General features: G+C 59.3%; 1 protein-coding gene across 1 annotated transcript in view; it reads right to left on the bottom strand.

Annotated features, from left to right (window-relative positions):
- ITPKB (inositol-trisphosphate 3-kinase B) overlaps positions 1–18486 on the bottom strand; it is a 92481-nt gene that overhangs the window by 6429 nt on the left and 67566 nt on the right. The window contains exons 2-5 of the mRNA XM_006914271.3: positions 8648–8747; positions 7274–7487; positions 2121–2325; positions 213–314 (exon numbers count right to left, since the gene is read on the bottom strand). Coding sequence (XP_006914333.1) covers positions 213–314; positions 2121–2325; positions 7274–7487; positions 8648–8747 — 621 coding nt within the window. The remainder of the gene's footprint in view (positions 1–212; positions 315–2120; positions 2326–7273; positions 7488–8647; positions 8748–18486) is intronic.

The raw sequence follows: 18486 nt of genomic DNA, 5'->3' as shown, positions 1-18486 counted from the left end.
TCTGAGCTTCCCCGCGCACCCAGCGACCGGGCCGACGAACACATCGCCTTCCAAGCAGAAGTCTGGGGCCGGGGCTTTCTGTGTGGCCACCGTGGCTGCCGCTGCTGTCAGGCTGGGTCTGGGCAAGACTCTCATCCTGCCCGAGAGACTCAGGGCCCCGGTCCCTCGCGGGGTGTCCCTCGCGGGGTGTCCCTCGCGGGGTGCCGACTCACCAGGATGCTGCGGTTCCCTTTAGTGAATTCTCTGAAGGCCTCGGTGACCTGCTCCCGCGTTCTGGTCTTCTTGAAGTCCCGGTTCACGGAGCCGTCTTCCTTCTAAGAAGAAGCCAGGATGGGGTCAGTGGAGGGCGCGTGGGCCCAGCATCGGCAAGGGCGGCGCTAAGCCCAGAACTGACCCCCGGGCAGTCATCGGAGATTGTAATTTAAGACCTTTCATCATAGGTTCCCCAAAAGCCAGGAAGTGATGCCGCCTACCGCTGATCCCGGGTCCACGCAGCGCGTGAGATCACGCTGCTCCTTAGGCCCGCACCGTCCCCTCGGCCCTACGCTGTCCCCTCGGCCCCGCACCGTCCCCTCGGCCCCGCGCCGTGCCCTTAGCAGTGTCTGTTCCAGGGCAGCATGCGGCGCGTCCCTCCTCCAGGGGGAGATGGGAGCTCTGGGGACAATGGGTAAGGAAGGAAGGCTCCCCCAGGAGCCCCCACACCTGGGCCTGCGCACTACCAGGCTGGAGATTAGTGAAAGCCCTGGGCCACCTCTAGAGGAATAGGCGGGGTCTGGGCGCGGGGTGGCTGCAGGGTGGCCTGTATCTCAGCTGAGCCTTTCCCGCAGGGACCCTGAGGGGCGTTTCCTGGAGCAAGAGAGGGGAGAGGCAGGTGGACTGCTGGTGAGGACAGTGGCTTCTCTCAGAGCTGGTGGCCCCCAGCCCAAGAAGACGGGACCGCTGGCTGTTCCTGCAGCTGGACAGTGGACAGAGACCAGAGCATCCAGCTTGAGAGGGGGAGGGGAAGGGAAAAGTGGATCGTTTCCCACAGATAAAGGACAATGAGCATGAAGGGGAACACGACGAGCATATAATCTGCATCCAGTCTGAAGGCTGGATATGAAAAAAAGAGAAAAGTTGGATTTAGGAGACAGGGAAGGAGCGAATGGCTTTCTCAGCCCCAAGCTTTAGAGCAGCTGTCCCGGGGGAAGGCGAACACTTTCCCCCGCTTGCCACCATCAACGGCAAGACACTGACAACCGCAAAACCTCACACCTGAATGTCATCTGCAGAGAGGCTGCGGAGCCTGCCCTGGCTTCAGCTTGCCCGTGAGTCAAGGCTCCCAGCCACCCGGCCCTGACTGTAGGGCTGGGCAATGTGAGCCAAGGATGGAGAGACAACGGAACCCCAAGAATGCTGCGGGGACCACCATCAGCTCCGGAGGGACGCTGCCTGAGACCCTGAGCGGCCTGGCACCTCCCTGCCTTGCTACTTGGAGTGAATGCACGTCTTCGAATCTCACAGCAAGATGGGGGTGGATATAGGGGGAGCATTCTCAGACCCCTCTCGGAAGACTGAAGAGGAAAGAAGAGAGAATGAGGTGGTCCTAAATTTGGGCGTGGCCTCGGTGCAGCCTCGCCAGAGGTGTTTGCTGATGCAGAGAGCTGTGCTTGCTCGGGCACAGTGGGGGTCATGGGTAGGACGGCAAAGGCAGCTGCATACTCCCTCCCTGGCCTGCCTCTCATGGCCAGTCCCCAGTTTTTGGGCCACGAACAGAATGAGCTAGGTCTCCCTCCTGGCATCCTGCAAGCTGGCTCCTGGGTGGGTTCCCAGTGCCCAGCATAGTCTGGGCTAAGGGAAGAGTCCCTGGCAGCGGGCCGACTGCTGGCAGAACCAGAAGCCATAGCTGCTCCAAGGTCCCAACCCCCTGCATGGCCGCCCCCTCCGTCCCCAGACAGAAGAGTAGGCCAGTTTCTCCAAACGCCTGTCCCTTGACCTGGCTGCTCACACCTGGGCCTGAGAGGGGAGGAGCTTACAGCCTTCGAAGGTCCTGAGAGCAGCTGGGACCGTTGTGGATGCTGGCAGAGCCCAAGCCCCGCATCCCTTCTCCCCCTGGGAGCTGGGCGGCCAGGCAGCCTCACCTTGATGCCCTCAATCCTGAACCCAAGGGTGGCTGTGGAGCTGATGGTCTCCCTCCACTGCATGTACCGCGGCTTGGTCACGGCCCGCTGGGCTTTCTCCTCCTCAGTGGGGGCCTCGGGGTCCACCTCGATCATCTTCTGGTACATGTCCTTCCGGAGGCTGGGCTTCTTCCGGGCCTTGGTGAGCTCTTCTTCCAAGTAGGTCCTGTGTGGGAGGGGAGGTCCCGTGAGGGCTGCTGGCTATACCGTGCCCATGGGAGGTGCCAGGCAGCTCCGTCAAGGCAGGCTCACCCAGGTCAGGCGCACCCTCAGCTGGGGCAGGGGCTGGCCCCTGGCTGAGAACAGGGGCGGCCTTTCCGGGTGGGGGCAACTTCATGCCAAGACCACCAGGAAGGCCTGACACAGCCCCGGGAGCCCCTCCTCCCGGGCGAGCCTCACGGGGGCCGGAAGGAGGAGGCAGGATAGCGAGGCGGGCTGCTCCTGCTGGAGTGAGGCTGGCAGAGGGGGCTGTGGGCAGGGTCCACTCAGGGCCCCAGCTGTCCCCACTTGGCTGCCTGGGACCTGAGGGCTTCCGAAGCCAGCACCTGTGTGAGTCGGAGCTCATTCTGTCTCCCCACCCCACCCACCACCCCGGGGCTCGGGCAGCCTGAGGGGCTGAGCAGACCCTTGAATGTTCCTGGCTCTCTCCAAGGAGGGAAATCTTGCCAGAAGGTGGCCTCTGAGGAGCCACAGTGCTGGAAGGAGAAGCCCATGACAAGAGGGCTTCTTGGGGCTCTTTGGCCCCTGTTCTGTCACAGATTCGTCCCCAGTCCATCCTACCCTGTGGGCACCAGGCCTTGGCCCAGCCCACGCCTCCTCACATCTGAGCCCCCAGCCCGAAAAGCTGGCGAAAATGCGGCCAACTGCATAGCCAGGTGTCCACTCCTCCCTGCTTGTCCTGGGGGCCTTGCTCTGCCATCCCCCCAACACTCCTAAGCTGCTCATGTGGGGCCCAGAACAGACCGAATGACAAATTCCTGACGTCTTTGAAAGATACGTTTCCAGAAACCACTCTAACAACCGATATAAACAAAAAACCGAATGCTCGGGTATGACCTTGGGCCTGGTCAATCAGGGCCTTCCCAGAGGCGACGAAGGTGGTAGAGGACCACTAGCCCTTGGCTGTGCACTTGCACACATGCCTGTGCCCACAGCCACACGTGCGTGCTCACACACTAGCGGTGCGGTGATGAGCTTCGAGGTGGAGGCTGCGAGGCGGGGTACGTGTGCACGGAGCCCCATGTGTGTGTGTGGGCCCGTGTGGGGAGACGCTGAGTGGCTGGGCGAGGGGCTAGCCGTCCCAAACGCTCCGACGCACTTCAGGGGCCTGCGGGGCGGTGGGCGGCTTCACTTCTGCAAAGAGCTGTCAGAAGCTCCATAAGCAGGAAGCCAGCCTTGATGTCAAATCCCTTTTCCCATGGGCTTTCTGCACAGAGGGCCCTGGCAGCTCCGTCTGGGCAGAGCTGCTCATCTTCCAGGAGGGGAACAGGGCTGGGCGGAGGTGCCCGCAGAGTCATCAGCTGGATAGTCGGGCTGGGGGTCCGCCGGGAGACGAGCCACAGAGCCTCCCCACGCTGCCCTGCTGCCCGCCCGATCCCCCCAGAGGTAAAGTCAGAGCTCCATCTCGCATGGTGGGGGGCAGGGGGTGGAGAGACAACAGGTGATACACCAAAGCCACCCACAGCTTCGAGGAGGGCTGGAGACAGTCAGTGATGGTCTCCACCCAGCAGACCCTGGTCTGGTGTCAGGAAGATACCTCTGACTTTTTAGTGGCGGGTCACAGATTTACAGGGTCAAAGCTAAGAAAACACAGATTTACAGGGTCAAAGCTAAGGAAACTCCCCAGAGGAATATGAGTGTCTGTCAATGTGGAATTGGGGCGAGATGCCCCTTGTTTAGGATGCTACAGGCGCCTTAGGCCCCACTGTGCCTGAGGCTGGGTTTGCCTATCAAACCTTCCACCACTGCTCTGTGACAGTGCCAACCGCCCATGTCTGGGACTCAGTGTCTGTGGTGGCCCCAGGCTCTGGCCTCCTCCCTTGGCAGGGACAGGCCATGCTCTTGGGATGGCCGTGGACTGTCCGTCTCCGGAGAGGCTGAGCCCCGCGGGACCCAGGCTCGATCTGCGGGCGTGCGAGGACTGTGGGGCCGCATGGCCCTGAGAGGTCCCCAGGCCCCTGGTGTCGAAGCCCCCTGCCCGGCCCCAGGGTGGCCGCGAGGAGCACCCGGCAGAGTGCTCAGAGCACAGCAGGGCTTGTCCTTGGGATCTGCAAGGCCAGGAAGGTAGGGCTGGTGGGGGAGGGACTGTTTATGGGGAGACCCACGTCCTCCCCTCCATGGGGGCTCCTCCTCTCCCCCGACTCCCTCTGCCTCCAGACCCTGCCGGGACTGGGTTAAACATGTCCCAGCTTCACTGGTCCCTGTGGGTCCCTCCTGAGAGCCCCCCGATGCAGTGGGACAGAAGCAGGAGGCAGGAGAACGGGGGAGGAGGCACAGGGGCCGCCCTGGGCAGAGGGGGTCCTGTCCCCGGCAGTCGCCCAGGGACAGACAACTACAGTCACAGGGTGTAGTTTTTTGGCCACAGTCTGAGTGAATACCATACAGAATACTTATCTCCCCTTGGGAGGAGCGTCCTGGGCACCAAGAGGTGGTAGCATCAGGGGGGCCTCAGGGAACAGAAATAAGACTGGGGGAGAGCAGTGGCCACGCGGGGCTCTGGAGGAATGTTCTGTCTCCTCCCTGTGGCCCGGAGCTGGTGAGAGAGGGAGCGAAGGAGGCCAGGACCTGCACTACTCTGTCCCCCGTCCCTGGCCTGGGGGCAACACCAAGGACCACAGAATGTCAGCACGCAGGGCCTGACTTTAGGACACAACTCCCAGGACTGAGGAGGGGAGAAAAACCGCTGGGCTTGGCCCCTCTCTCTCCTGGACACACGCACACACATGAACAGGCACACACATGAACATGCACACGCATGAACATGCACGCACATGCATGGATACGCATGCGCACACACGCTCGCGCTTGAACACACGCATGAGCATGCACACGAACACACCATGAACACGCACATGCGTGAACACACACGCACACACATGAACGTACACGCGCATGAACATGCACGCACAAGCACACCCGCACACACATGAACATGCACATGCATGAGCACGCGTGCACACGCACACACGAACATGTACACATGAACACACATACGCATGGACATGCACGCGCATGAACACACGTGCACACACACATGACACGCACACACGAACACATATGAACACACATTAACACATGAACACATGTGCATGAACACACATGCACACAAACACACTCCTCTTTCTCAATCTCATAAGAAATAAAACTGCCAACCCAGGAGGCAGGAGAACGGGGGAGGAGGCACAAGGGCTGCCCTGGGCAGAGGGGGTCCTGTCCCCGGCAGTCGCCCAGGGACAGACAACTACAGTCACAGGGTGTAGTTTTTTGGCCACAGTCTGAGTGAATACCATACAGAATACTTATCTCCCCTTGGGAGGAGCGTCCTGGGCACCAAGAGGTGGTAGCATCAGGGGGGCCTCAGGGAACAGAAATAAGACTGGGGGAGAGCAGTGGCCACGCGGGGCTCTGGAGGAATGTTCTGTCTCCTCCCTGTGGCCCGGAGCTGGTGAGAGAGGGAGCGAGGGAGGCCAGGACCTGCACTACCCTGTCCCCCGGCCCTGGCCTGGGGGCAACACCAAGGACCACAGAATGTCAGCACGCAGGGCCTGACTTTAGGACACAACTCGCAGGACTGAGGAGGGGAGAAAAACCGCTGGGCTTGGCCCGTCTCTCTCCCGGACATGCGCACGCACACGCACACGCACATGCATGAACACACACGCATGGACACGCACACGCACGAACACGCACACGCACGAACACACACACACATGTAGGGATACACACGCGCACACGGTCGCGTGTGAACACACATGCATGAGCACGCAGATGAACACACACCATGAACACGCACGCACACGCATGAGCATGCATGCACACGGACGTGCACACACAAGTACACACACGCGCGAACATGCACATGCATGAGCACGCACACACACATGAACATGTACACGCATGGACATGCACACGCATGGACATGCACGCGCATGAACACACGTGCACACACACATGAATACGCACACACATACGAACACATACGAACACACACATTAACACATGAACACACGTGCATGAACACACACTGCACGCGCATGAACACACGTGCACACACACATGAACACGCACACACGAACACATATGAACACACATTAACACATGAACACATGTGCATGAACACACATGCACACAAACACACTCCTCTTTCTCAATCTCATAAGAAATAAAACTGCCAACCCATCCGAAGTGAACGGGCTCCAGCTCTGAGCTCTGCTTCTGAGCCCGGCCTCCCCCGGGAGATGCAGACAGGTTCGAGGAGCCCCGCGTCTGGCCGTCCCACCCAGTCCAGGCACCTGCATCCAGGTGGCTCTGAGGCAAGCACAGCACACTGGGTACCCCATGGTCGACAGCCCCAGTGGAGAAGGGGGAGCCACACGGAGTGTGGCCAGGGCGCCCCGGGCTCCTGGGCCCCGTCCTCCATTGTGCTCTGAGGACAGCACAGGTCCTCTCTGGCGAACTAACACAGCCCACCAAGCAGCTCTCTCTTCCCTCTGGCACGGGGGAGCGGAGGGGACCAGAAGAGCCTCTACTCTGGTCTCGCCCGGGCTCAGGTCACAGGAAGCCACCACCTTGCTGCCCCCAGCAACCCACCCGGCCAGATGGGCAGCTCCTTGGGGAGGCTCAGCCCCAAGCCAGGGCCCCTGGCTCCTCCCGACCTCAGCTCACTGGAGAAAAGAGGGGCCCTTCAGGGGCACTGCCAGGTTCCCGTCCCCTCTGCACGTGACGTGAGACAACTGGAGTAGGGCTGGGGTCCCAGGGGTGCGACCAGACCCCCAGGCCCGCCCTGCACACACGAACAGGGAGGCCAGGCCTCCTGGAAGCCTCGGAGGCTGGGCCAGCATCCGCCGTGGGGCCAGGCGTGGGAGGAGGCGCGTGTCCCCGGGAGCCCGGCTCACCTGACACCCATCTTGCAGTCCATCACACAGGGCGAGTCGAAGTCGGCCAGCAAGTCATCCATCTGGTTGTAGCGCTCCCCGTCCTTGACCACGTCCCCGTGGTAGGCAGGCACGAAGGGCTTCAGCACGTCGGCCATCAGCCGGTCCAGGCAGCGCTGCTCTGACTCACAGTGCTTCTTCAGGATCCGGCCGTTGGCGGCCGCCTTGAAACTCCCTGCAGAGCGAGGTGGGAGGAGGCCCTTGGTCCTCAGGTGTGGCCCTCCCCACCCCGACAGCCCCCGACAGTGGTGGCGGGGCCTGGGCCCTGTGGGGATGCTCTGGGGCTCGCTAAGCACAGGGTAAAGGAGTCTGAAAATGGAGGGTCGCCAGTGCTCACTGCTAGAGGGTCAGCAGGGCTGGACCCTCTGTGCCAAGACCTGGTCACTCCTCTTTGCAGAACGACGACCATCCCCAACCCCCATCATCGACCCGCTTGTGGGTGACGGTGTCTCCGGCCTCGGCAGAGCAGAAGCCCTAACAGGACTGGACTCAGTGCCAGGATGGCCGAAAAGCAGGAGTCCAGGGCTCGTCCGCCTGGGCAGTGTTCCTGAGCCCCGTCCTTGGGTAAGGATTTGGGAAGGGTGTCCATCCATGTGACCTGGGCTGGACATTGTGGCCGGAGGTGTAAATGAAACATCGGCCCCTGTGCTGGCCTGAAGTCAGGTGGGTAGGTCCCCAGGTGGCCCCTGGAACGCCCCCAGAAGATGAGGTGCACCAGCGGCCCCCACGCGTAGACAAGACAGCTCTGGGGCTTTGGCTCCAGCTGTCCCTCCTCCCTGTTGTCGATGGGCTAACTGGAAACCCCATGGGTGGCCTGGCGCCCGGCCGCCTGCACCCAGCTCTCCACCCTGTCTGCTCCCCACGAGCTGCTTCGGGACGGACACCATGTTTCCATTCATGCTGTGACCCCTAGGACCATGGCCAGGTGGGCATACAGTAGTGCTCAGCGAAGGGGCCAGTGCTGTCTCTTTGTCCAAGACGACAAAGGGCAGGCAAGCCATACGGCTGACGGTTTCATCTGTTTTACTGAGTTAAACTGGGAGACAGAGAAAGAGACTGAGAGAGACAGAGACGGAGGCAGAGGCCGGGTGTGTGCATGGTCGGGGGTGCGGTGGCACCGACTCTGCAGAGGACAGTCATGTGTGCTTTCAAGGCAGCATTAAGGCCACGTCTGGCAAGTACGGCTGCAACTGCCATCGCCAGTTCTCAGAGAGAACTGTCCCACCGCAGTCGTCCCCAGGAGCATCCAGAGACCGGCCCTCCCTCCCACAGGTGCTAGGTGACTCTCCAGAGAGCTAGATGTCCCCAACAGGAAGTCCGGGAGAACTGTGCTACCTGCGTGTCCCGCCAGCTGGATCCAGGGGTACTTCTTCTTGAAGGACATGACAAAGGGAGACCAGTGCACCATGTTTTTGATTTTCCTCCATGATTTGCTCTAGAAACAAGCGAACGAGAAGCTCCACGTCAGAAAGACAGCAATTGCTTTCCGGTCAGATGAACTCGAAGCAAGGCGACCCACGCCAGTGGCCACAGGATGCAGGGCCACGGCCACCGCGCAGGTGCCCTCGGTGGCTCCAGAGACCTCGTCTCTGTCACCTATGCAGCACGGAGACAGAAGCGGATCTGCAAAGCCTGTTTTTACACACGGCCTGTGCAAAATGACCAGAAGAAAGGGGACCTTTGGGGACAAGGGTCTTACAAGTTCTGGGGGTGGGAGGCGAGGTGGGGTTGTGGCAGGGAGCCCTCAAGTCAGGCTGACGCCATCCCATGCCACCCTCGCCGGGAACAAGTGAACACACAGCGCCCTTCTTCAAGCCCCTCTCAGGGCCTGAGGGCTGGACGGCGGGCCCGCCAGGCTCCGTGGACTGATGGACACTCAGACTCTTGAAAATAACCTCACATCCCAAGCATGGCCCCTCGGAGGAAGACTAGAGAGGGCCCGACACCCAGCTGCAACGTGTCATTTCATGTTTCATTGGTGGACGCGGTGGCAGCAGAAGCACCTCTAGCCAGTGAGCGGTTTGAGGAGAGGTTTTAAAGGGAGTTCCCCAGGGACAGCACCCCCATCCCTCACCCCACGGGTGCACAGGATGAGCAGGGCCACAGGTCTCTCCTTTTCACTGTACTTCTCCTCAGGATGTGTCGGAAGCAAAAACTGTGTGTGTGCACACGCGCGTGTGTGCACATGTGTGTGTGCATGTGTGCACATGTGTGTGCACGCACGTGTGTGTGTGTGTGCAGGTGTGTGTGTGCGCGCGCACGTGGGCAGGACAGGCTCCTTGGGCAGAAAGGAGAACTAACATTCATTGAGCACCTTCTTGCTTTCGCGGCGAGCATGCATGCAAGGTGGTTACTGTCATCCGTAGACCCCGAGCCTCAGAGAAGTAAGCGACGAAGCTGGCATCTAAACCCTCACCTGTTTAATGACTTTTTAAAAAAAAATCCCTTTTCCCCCCAGCAATAAACCCTGCCTAGAAACAAATATCCCTACGTTCACTTTAATAAGAACAGGCGACGGAGGTGAAGATCGAGCATCCTAGAACCCCGAGCCCCTGAAGGGGTGACAGGAACCCAAACTGAGAAGTTTCCGGTTCCCGAGAAAGCGGATCCCTGAGCAGCCAAACCACAGCGTGAAAACCACGAGCTGGGAAGGAGAAGCTGGAATTCCGCAGAAGCGGGTGAGGCGGGTCCTGCCTTGACAGGGGGCCCCCAAAGGTGTGTCTCCTCACTGCCTGTCCCACAGTGGCCAGCAGCCCCCCTGGGGAGACGGGACGGACTCCGATTGTGGAGGCTGCTGGAGCCTGAGGTTAAATCAAGGTCAAATCTGTTGTTTTATCTCTTCTCTCTGCTGAGACTCAGCTGCTTCTGTCATCAAGTTTTCAAGTTTAAATCTGTTTAAGGAGAAGAATTTTTCCCTCCTGATCCTGGCAATTTTTATCCCCATCCCAGAAGCCCTGACCTACCACCAAGACCTAGTGTATCTTAAGCAAGGGCGGCATGCTCTGCCCGGCCACGTGACGAAGGGGACGGGCCCTTACAGACAAGGGCGTTTGTCCTGGATCCCGCTGATGGAGACCGCCGAAGGCGGAGGAAGGGAGGCAGTTCTTATCTGAGAGCCCAGAAGGCTGCATAAACAATCAGCGTGGACAATGCCGAGGCAACAATGGAAAAACCTAGTTAAAGGAGATGAGCCAAGTGGTGGCTCACGGGGCATGGGGGAGACGTTAAGGTAGGGCCAGAGGAAAAGCGCACAGCCGGGCACCACCTGCTGGTCACGTCCCTGCAACCGAGCTCGGACACGTCCGGGGCATGAGTGGGATGGGCAGGGTGCTCTTACCCCACCTCCCCCATCCGGGAGCAGCTAAACCCACACTGCCCTTCTCCGAGCCTCAGTTTCCTCGTCTGTCTAGTGAGGGATGAACAGCTGGTCCACCAGGCTCCTTGGACTGATGGACACTTTAAGACCCTGGAAAATGACCGTCCACATCCCGACTGCCATGGCCCTCAGGGGAAGACGAGAGAGGGCCGCTACTACACCTGGTGCCACGTGTCAGTTCACATTTCGTTTTGTAGATGTGGTGGCCACAGAGGACCCAGGGAAGATGTGTCTCAGGGTCAGGGAGGGTCCACGCAAAGACTGATGACTGCACGCAACGGAGGCAGTTTGGGAGAAGACTCTGGGACGGGAAAGAAGGCGTTGCAGGCAGGAGCGCCTGTGGGGACCGAGGCTTGGGACAGGGATTTGGGACAACATCTTCTGAGAATGGGTGCTGGAAGCAGGGGGAGCTGAGGCCTGGACGCTGGGCCAAGAAGCCTGGACGCAGGGGAGTGTGGCATGGGGGCGGCAGGCCCACCTGGCGTGAGTTCTGGCTCCGTCCCCTCCTCACTGACTGACCTTGAACAAACTCCTGGCCCTCCTTGAGGCCCTATTCTCTTACCTGTAAAGGAAGAATGACACACTGATCCCCCGTTGCCAGAGGTAGAGCCATGAGGTTACGGGGTGCTTGTGGAAGAGTCTTAGCTTTGCGTTCAGGGAATGGGGAGCAGTTAGTCCGGGGCCGAGCAGAGGTGCTGCCATCGCTACCCAGGGATAAAGACCGTGGAGCCTCGGGCTGAGTCAGACCCACCCTACCAGGACACAGCTCTCCTGAGACCCACGGGTCCCGTGACCCGGGGAGGCAGGAGGGAACAGATGCTGGACGAGAACAGCAAGACTAGGGCTCAGCAGGGGCGTCTGAAGCTGTGAAACCTACAGATTCTGGACCTCTCTTCAGAGATTGAAGAGATGGGAGAGGGTTGCTGGTGTGGGGGGGCGGTTCTTCTGAGAGTTCACGGGATCCAAGACCCTCCCAACATCACCGAGCTCGGAATAAATGGGGCATTTTCTGTTCAGCTTCCCCTTTCCCACACCTCCTCCGAGAGGAAGCATTTCTTCTACATGAAAAGGGGCCCCGCGTGCCCAAGGCCACGAGAGCCTGCATCCCATGGCCGCCCTGCACAGCGGAGGCCAGCGGAATATTCCGCTCGGGCGGGCGGCGCACCGGGGGAACTTCACTCTGCTGGCAGAGCACGCAGGGGTTTTTCCCGTGTTTTAAATAGCAGCGCCCAGGCAGTGCCTCGTGTGGCTGCCAAACATTAAGCAGAAGAGGCGCTTCCAGGTCCAAGTCCAGGCCTGGGAAAGGAGGTTGCGGGGTGACCCCCTTCCCACCCCCACCTGCCATCCAGCCCACAGGAATGGAGACGGATGGTAGGGCGGGAGATGGGCCGATGGGCAGTTCCCTTCCAGCGGCAGGGGACCCAGCCCCATCCAGGACCAGACCTATACGAGGTAGAAGCTGCCTCCTGTGGTGGGTGAGGCCAGCTAGGCTAACAGGCTCCCTCCAAGCCCCTCACTGGGAGAAGCCACGGTCCTCAGAACTGGGTGCCAGGCCTCTTCCTCCAGCTACGGCAGGTGACGAGACAAGAAGGGAGGGCAGCCCACGACCGGGAAGAACCCTGGCCAGAGCAATGGGCCCCTCTCCGCTCGGCCCTCTCTACCTTTCTCTCCCGGGGCCTTCTCAATAGCCTGTCAGTTCTCTGAAATCGGACCACGGTCCCAGGTCTCCCACTTCTCAAGCCGAGATTTGTGGAAGCAGCCCTCGGGTGCCTGGACCACAGTGTGGCAGAGGGCACCCGGTCCCCTCCTCCAGGGCAGCACTGGCTGCCTACCCATTTCACTGGCCCTGTCCCTTCATCACCTCCAATCATCGGGGGCATCTGGACACCCTCTGCTGACCCTTCCTGGAATGTCCCCAGAGCTCCATAGGCCTGACAGGTCTCGGCTGGCATCTCACTGGAGGCTGGGAGGGCTCCTTCTCTAGATGTGGAGCACGTCCGCCAGCCCTGGGCCTGGGTTTGCATTCATGACTCTTGTCACCCACGGAGCTCTTTCTATGGGACAGGCGCCAGACTGGGCACTTTAGGGCCTCATCCCTGATCTTCACAACCATCTGATGATAGAAATATTTTCTCTGTAAGATGAAGAACCCAAGACTCAGCAGGTAAAGTAGTTTCACCACAGTCATTCCATTCTCTGTCATGGCCAGGAGGTGTTGGCTCATACTGGGAACCTCTGCCCAATTCCCCACGGCCGTGCCTACCAGCAAGCGAGGGGCCCCGTCCCCGAGTCTTCTTTGCCTTTGGGAGACGGTCCAGCCACTAAAACCCAGGCACGTCCCATTCGGGGCTGGGCGAGTGCCACCTCCAGCGAAACTTCTGCTCGGATCAGACCAGCTGAACGCTTAGACTGCTGCAGAATTCTGCACTTTGGAGGTTCTTGCAAACGCTCCAAGGGAAAGGAAAGCACTCCCAAGATGATCACCTGCCGTGCAGGTAAGGGGCCACAGGGGGCGCTGGAGACACGCAGCGTTCACCTCGATTCTGAGCTGGGTGGTTAATTAAGTCCACTGAAGACCAGAGTAAGGTTTTTCAGGTGACACCTGGGGGTTATGGGCTTGGAGGAGACCCAGCTACCCAAATCCCAAGGTGACTGCACGCCTGGGTTGAATAAGCGCTAGCTTTGGTTTGCTCTGTTTCGTACCTGAGTGCAGGGCTGTGCGTTCTGCTGACGTGTTACAGCCCTGACTTCGCTCTGTAAGAGGCGGGGTCTTGTGCAACCCTCTGGCTGCACAAGGAAAGGTTAGGGCTCCGATTCACTCGAAGCGGTTTAGGACGAAAGGACCAGAAAACGGCCAGATGGGAGGCTGAAAGTGGGGTGGGGCTCTTTAAGGCCCAGGGACAGCTGCTGCTCTGAAGCTGCTCTAGGCAGCTTCCCTCCCCTTGAACCTGACTTGACAGGCGCTAAAGTATTCAGAGAATGTGGAGAGAGGTTTGCAGTGGGAGGAAAACATCTGGGACAAAACCCAGGCCTCTTCATGCTTGGGATGGCAGAGGTCATAGGGAAAGTGAGTTTCAGAAACCAGCCAACACCAGCCCAGCCTTCTCCAGCCACGGACGGCCAGCCCGTCCCCGCACCTGACTCCATGCCCCGCATCACCTGCCAGGAGGAGCGGCACCTTTGAGAGGATCGGGGCATGACACGTTCTGTCTCACCTTTTCCTCTTTCTCTTTGCCCAGAGTTCCGGTCTCACGGCAGATGTCAATCTACTTCCTAGAGGCCAGCGCCCACACGCAACACCTGGGGCCTCAGAGCGCACAGGCTACCTGACCGGGGAGCCCTGCGAAGGATGCGGAGCCTCCCCGGCCGGGGATTCTTCACCCACCTCTGGCCCTGGAGCTGCCCAGAGCCCCCGAGAGCCCAGGGGAGAAGTCACCCACCAGCCCGCCAGGCTGCCAGGGCCCTGGCTGCTCCAGGGAGGAGACTGGGCAGCGTCCCTGATGCTGTGTGTTTATCTAAACCAGATTCCAAGCCTCCCTTTGTGTGATGCTAATGGCTTCTAGGTAAACGCCATCCTCTGGCTGGTTCTCCCGGTCAGGCGTCCCCCTCAGGGAAACGCTGCCTTAAACAAACAGAAGGGATAATAACCTCAAGCCCAGCCTTCATCTTCTATAGAACAGGCCGGAAGGGCTGGAGGAAGAAGGGGAAGCGAGGGGCCAGAGCCAAGGGTGGAGGACGAGGGGCCTCTGCCCCCCACTCACAAAACGCTTCGGCTACCGTCAAGATCAGCTACATGAGGCACGGGGCCCCATGCGAAATGAGAATGTGAGCTCCTCTTCCAAAGCTGAGTCAGAACGTCAAGATGCAGACGGCAGAGCGGGGACCAAACGTGGCTCCCCACGAGGGCCTGGGGGGACTGCCCAGCCCGCACACGGGGAAGCCAGCCCTGCTCCCTGCTGTTCCCATCTGTGAATTGGGCACCATGACGCTGCACCCGCCCCGCCCGCCCTGTGGGGTTACAGTGAGAACAGACACGTTAGTAAGGCACCTGGACAGGCGCCCTGGAGACCATCATGGGATAGGCCGACCATCGATGTTCACGTTGCTTTGACTTCTGTGTCTGTTTTTCTAAGTGGAAATAGTTTTCTCCTCCAAGCCACCACAGATGGGCGAGAATCCAGCTGGGCGCTTCCAGAGGGTCAGATCATTGCCGGTGGCGAGAAGATGAGCTAACTGTGTGATTAACAGAGCTTCTCTCTGGATGCTCAGGGCCCCTGGGAACCCCCGGGGTGGCTGCTATGACTCAGGTGCAGTCAGAGGCAGCCGACGCCTCGACACCATTCTCTGGGGCAGAAGGTCAGTGAATCTGCCCAAGGCAGAAGTTTCCCAAACCAGCCCACTGCACGTGTGTGGGACTCCGCTGGGCGCCACCGAAAAACAGTGTTTTGGGGTAAATGAGATTGCTGAACAGGTTTCATTTTATAAAGGGGGTGTACATACTCTTCCTAACCTCTCTCCCACCTGACTGACTCCCCCAATTTGCAACTTTCCCCTCCAGCACTTCTCTGTTTATTTAAATAATCTGATCACTTGGCTAACTTTCACTTTTAGATCATTATAAAGAGTCTCCATTTTTTTCAAGAGTCAAAGAGGTGAGGGGAAATCTCTAAAATGTCAAAAAAGGGAAATTATCTCTGGACCTTTGACTCTCCAAACAACATTGCCAGAATTCTTTGCCTCGCCGCGCGTGTGTGCACGTGTGTGTGCATGGGCGCGTGTGTGTTGCCGCGCGTGTGTGCACGTGTGTGTGCATGGGCGTATGTGTTGCTGCGCGTGTGTGCACGTGTGTGTGCATGGGTGTGTGTGTTGCCGCGTGTGTGTGCACGTGTGCGTGCATGGGCGCGTGTGTGTTGCCGCGCATGTGTGCACGTGTGTGTGCGTGGGCGTATGTGTTGCCGCACGTGTGTGCACGTGTGTGTGCATGGGCGCGTGTGTGTTGGTGAGAGGCGATAACCTGGCTTGTGGGGAAAAGAGGCAAAGAAATCACATTTTAAACGCCTAACATATCACCAAGCACTCGATTATGCTAAAATCTCACGTGATCCTCATTTACAGAACTGCTACTGTTATGTTCCGTAAATCACGGACGCATGCTCAGAGAGGTTAAGTAACCTGCCCAAGGTCACACAGCTTCCTGGTTGGCATCATTCGATTCCGAGGATTTTGTTTTCCTCTCTCCCTGTCTGGGGGCTCTCTGCCTTTCCCCTACTTGAAAAATAGCCCCAGATAAACAGCAAGTGCTTTGTCAAAAAAGAGTGACCTTTCCGACGGAGGAGGCCTCAGTAAAGACCTGCCCTGCCCTCCTTTCGAGTCTCCTTCCAGAACAGTCTTGCTGACACACACGCAGCGGGGGCGCCCGGGGAAGGCACACTCAACACCGCGCCCAAAGTGGACGGAAGACGCCCCTGCCAGGGACGGTTCAGTCCCGTGTCGGCGGCCTTTGTTCTGCGTTTGCAAAAGTCTGAGCGAAAGTCGCTGAGTTTTCCATGTTTAGAAAAAAATGCTTTTTTTCTCCCTCCTTCTTCTTTTGGTTTTTCTCAAACAGCAGTTAGGGTTTCTCTGGTGATCGTTCTTTCCTTCGCTGGGGAAAAAGCCTGTGCTTCTCCCAGGCCGGGGCCGGCCAGCTTTGTTCATTGTGTTCGCCCTGGCAAAGCCCTCCTGTGACGGCAGCTGGGTGCAGGCCCAGGCAGGTAGGGGCCCCTGGCTCAATAGCTGCCTCCTGGAACCCTGGTTAGAAACCTGGCTGGGGCCAAAAGCGAAACCGGCCCTTGCCAAAAGTGAGCTGTGGGCTTGCGGGGGAGGAGGAGAGGCCTTTCAGAAAAACTAAGACACCAAGGATCGGAAAAATTAAGCCCAAGGACTTGGCAGGGCAGGTAGCTCTGGCTAAATATAAGAGGCTGGATTTGAAGGCGAACCATCTGACCCCTTCAACAAACAAGAAAAGTCTCCTAAAAACCAAATGCAAAGACAGTTTTTGAGAAAGGCCCTAGTGATGTTTCATTCCTACACCTTTCCGCCCCCTCACGGGACGGGTGGTTCAGAACGTCTTTCGTCGAGGGGCTGGGTGGGCACCAGCTTCCCCTCACCTGTCCTTTCGGGAACACGCCAGCTGAGGCGTGGCGAGGCGGCTCCCGCAGGACCAGCGGCGGGTCTAGGGCAGAGCACGGGTGGTCAGAGGCAGGGACTAGCTCTGCGTTCTCAGGTGAGTGCCGTGAGCCCCCCGCTCCACCTCCGGGTGGATCGAGAGGGCTGTGATGCTGCAGGCCGAGAGCGTAGGACCTGGTCAGGACCTACAGCTTCCGTCTTAAAATGGCAGGCTGGGCTGACTGTCTCCGGGGGGAGGCACCTTGGTCAGTCGACTCCTGGCAGCTCGTTCTGGCCAAAACCAGGAAAAGCCTGAGCGCCTGCCCGGCTGTCCTCTCCTGATTAGTGGCCTTCTTGTGGTTGCAGCCAGAGGCCCAGTTTCCAGGCCAAGAGCAGTGCCCAGGCTGCACACATGGTCCGTCTAACATCATGGCCGTGCCCCTCCCCCACCATCAGCCAGAACCACGGGATGCGGCGAGGCCCCCCCAGGAACACAGGGCTACGCCAGACACCTTTCTGCCCTCGCTCCCCACACTCACTCCCTCAGGCATCCTCTCTGATCCATCAGCAAGGCCAACATCGGCCTGTCCCATACCTGTCCCATACCTGTCCCACACCCGTCCCCACGCCCAGGCCTCTGCCCTGGCAGGTGCTCTGCCTGCAATGTTCTCCCTCCACCCTCTCATCGATCTACCTCCTACCTGTCCCCGCAGTGGATCCCGCGGGAATGTGTGTCCCCATGACACTCAGACCACTGCAGCCACCTGCCGTTCCCGGAACCCTCCCCACAGCAGAACGGGGTCGGTGTGCTTTGTGACTCTTCTGCACGGTGCTTGCTGTGTTCCCCGCAGAGGAGAAGAACTGGGGATCTGTCCCAATGCGGCTGGCGCTGCCTACGCTGGGTGAGCAGAGGGTGTACAATACCAGCCGTGCGACCAGTAAGAAAACTTGAGAGGCCCAGCGCCACACGCTTCCTCACGCACCTGCTCAAGCCTGGAGCTTTCCGAAGACATCTCCAGGGAGCAGGAGGGGCATGCTTGTGGGAACTTCCTGTTCAGTCTGCCCGGGGTTCTCGCCATACCCCCGAGGCCCCAGGACAGGTGGCAGCCTGGCTGGCCTCAGGCCCCAGGGGTCTCTTCACATGCACGCATGACATGGAGGACCCACCTTTTTACTCAGACTGGTCAACCCAGCAAAGAAAATACTCCCACTAGTGACAATTCCAGATCCACCCTCCTTCCTTCTTCCTAACTTCAGAGGAGCTGGCCTCAAAGGGGCCCGCGATCTTGCAAAATCACTTTTTTTTTTTAGTCACCCAAGAATGGAGGTATCGTTGGCCCGAAATGGAAATGCCTCTAATTTTCCCCTTCGGGCCGCAAATACTCCATCTCTGCTCTGGAAGGTCACTAGCTTGGCTCCGCCTGCCTCCTCCCTCCTGGATTCCATCTTCTTTAGAACTAAAAATAATGGAGGCCTGGAGGAAGGAGGCGAGAGAGGAAGCAGCAGAAGGCATAGGAAATGCTTTGGTGCACACAGAGGCCTCGCAGGCCTGTTGCCCCAGGAGCCTGTCAGGGCCTCAAAGGCTGCTGGGACCAGAGGCTGGGGACCGACAATAGCAGGAAACAGGGAGTGGCTGGGGGCTGGGGAAGAGTCC

The sequence above is a fragment of the Pteropus alecto genome, unplaced genomic scaffold (genome assembly GCF_000325575.1).
Source record: "Pteropus alecto unplaced genomic scaffold, ASM32557v1 scaffold115, whole genome shotgun sequence".
NCBI classification, from domain to species: Eukaryota; Metazoa; Chordata; class Mammalia; order Chiroptera; family Pteropodidae; genus Pteropus; species Pteropus alecto.
The sequence above is the reverse complement of the archived record's forward strand: the minus strand, read 5'-3'. Positions and strand labels throughout refer to the sequence as shown.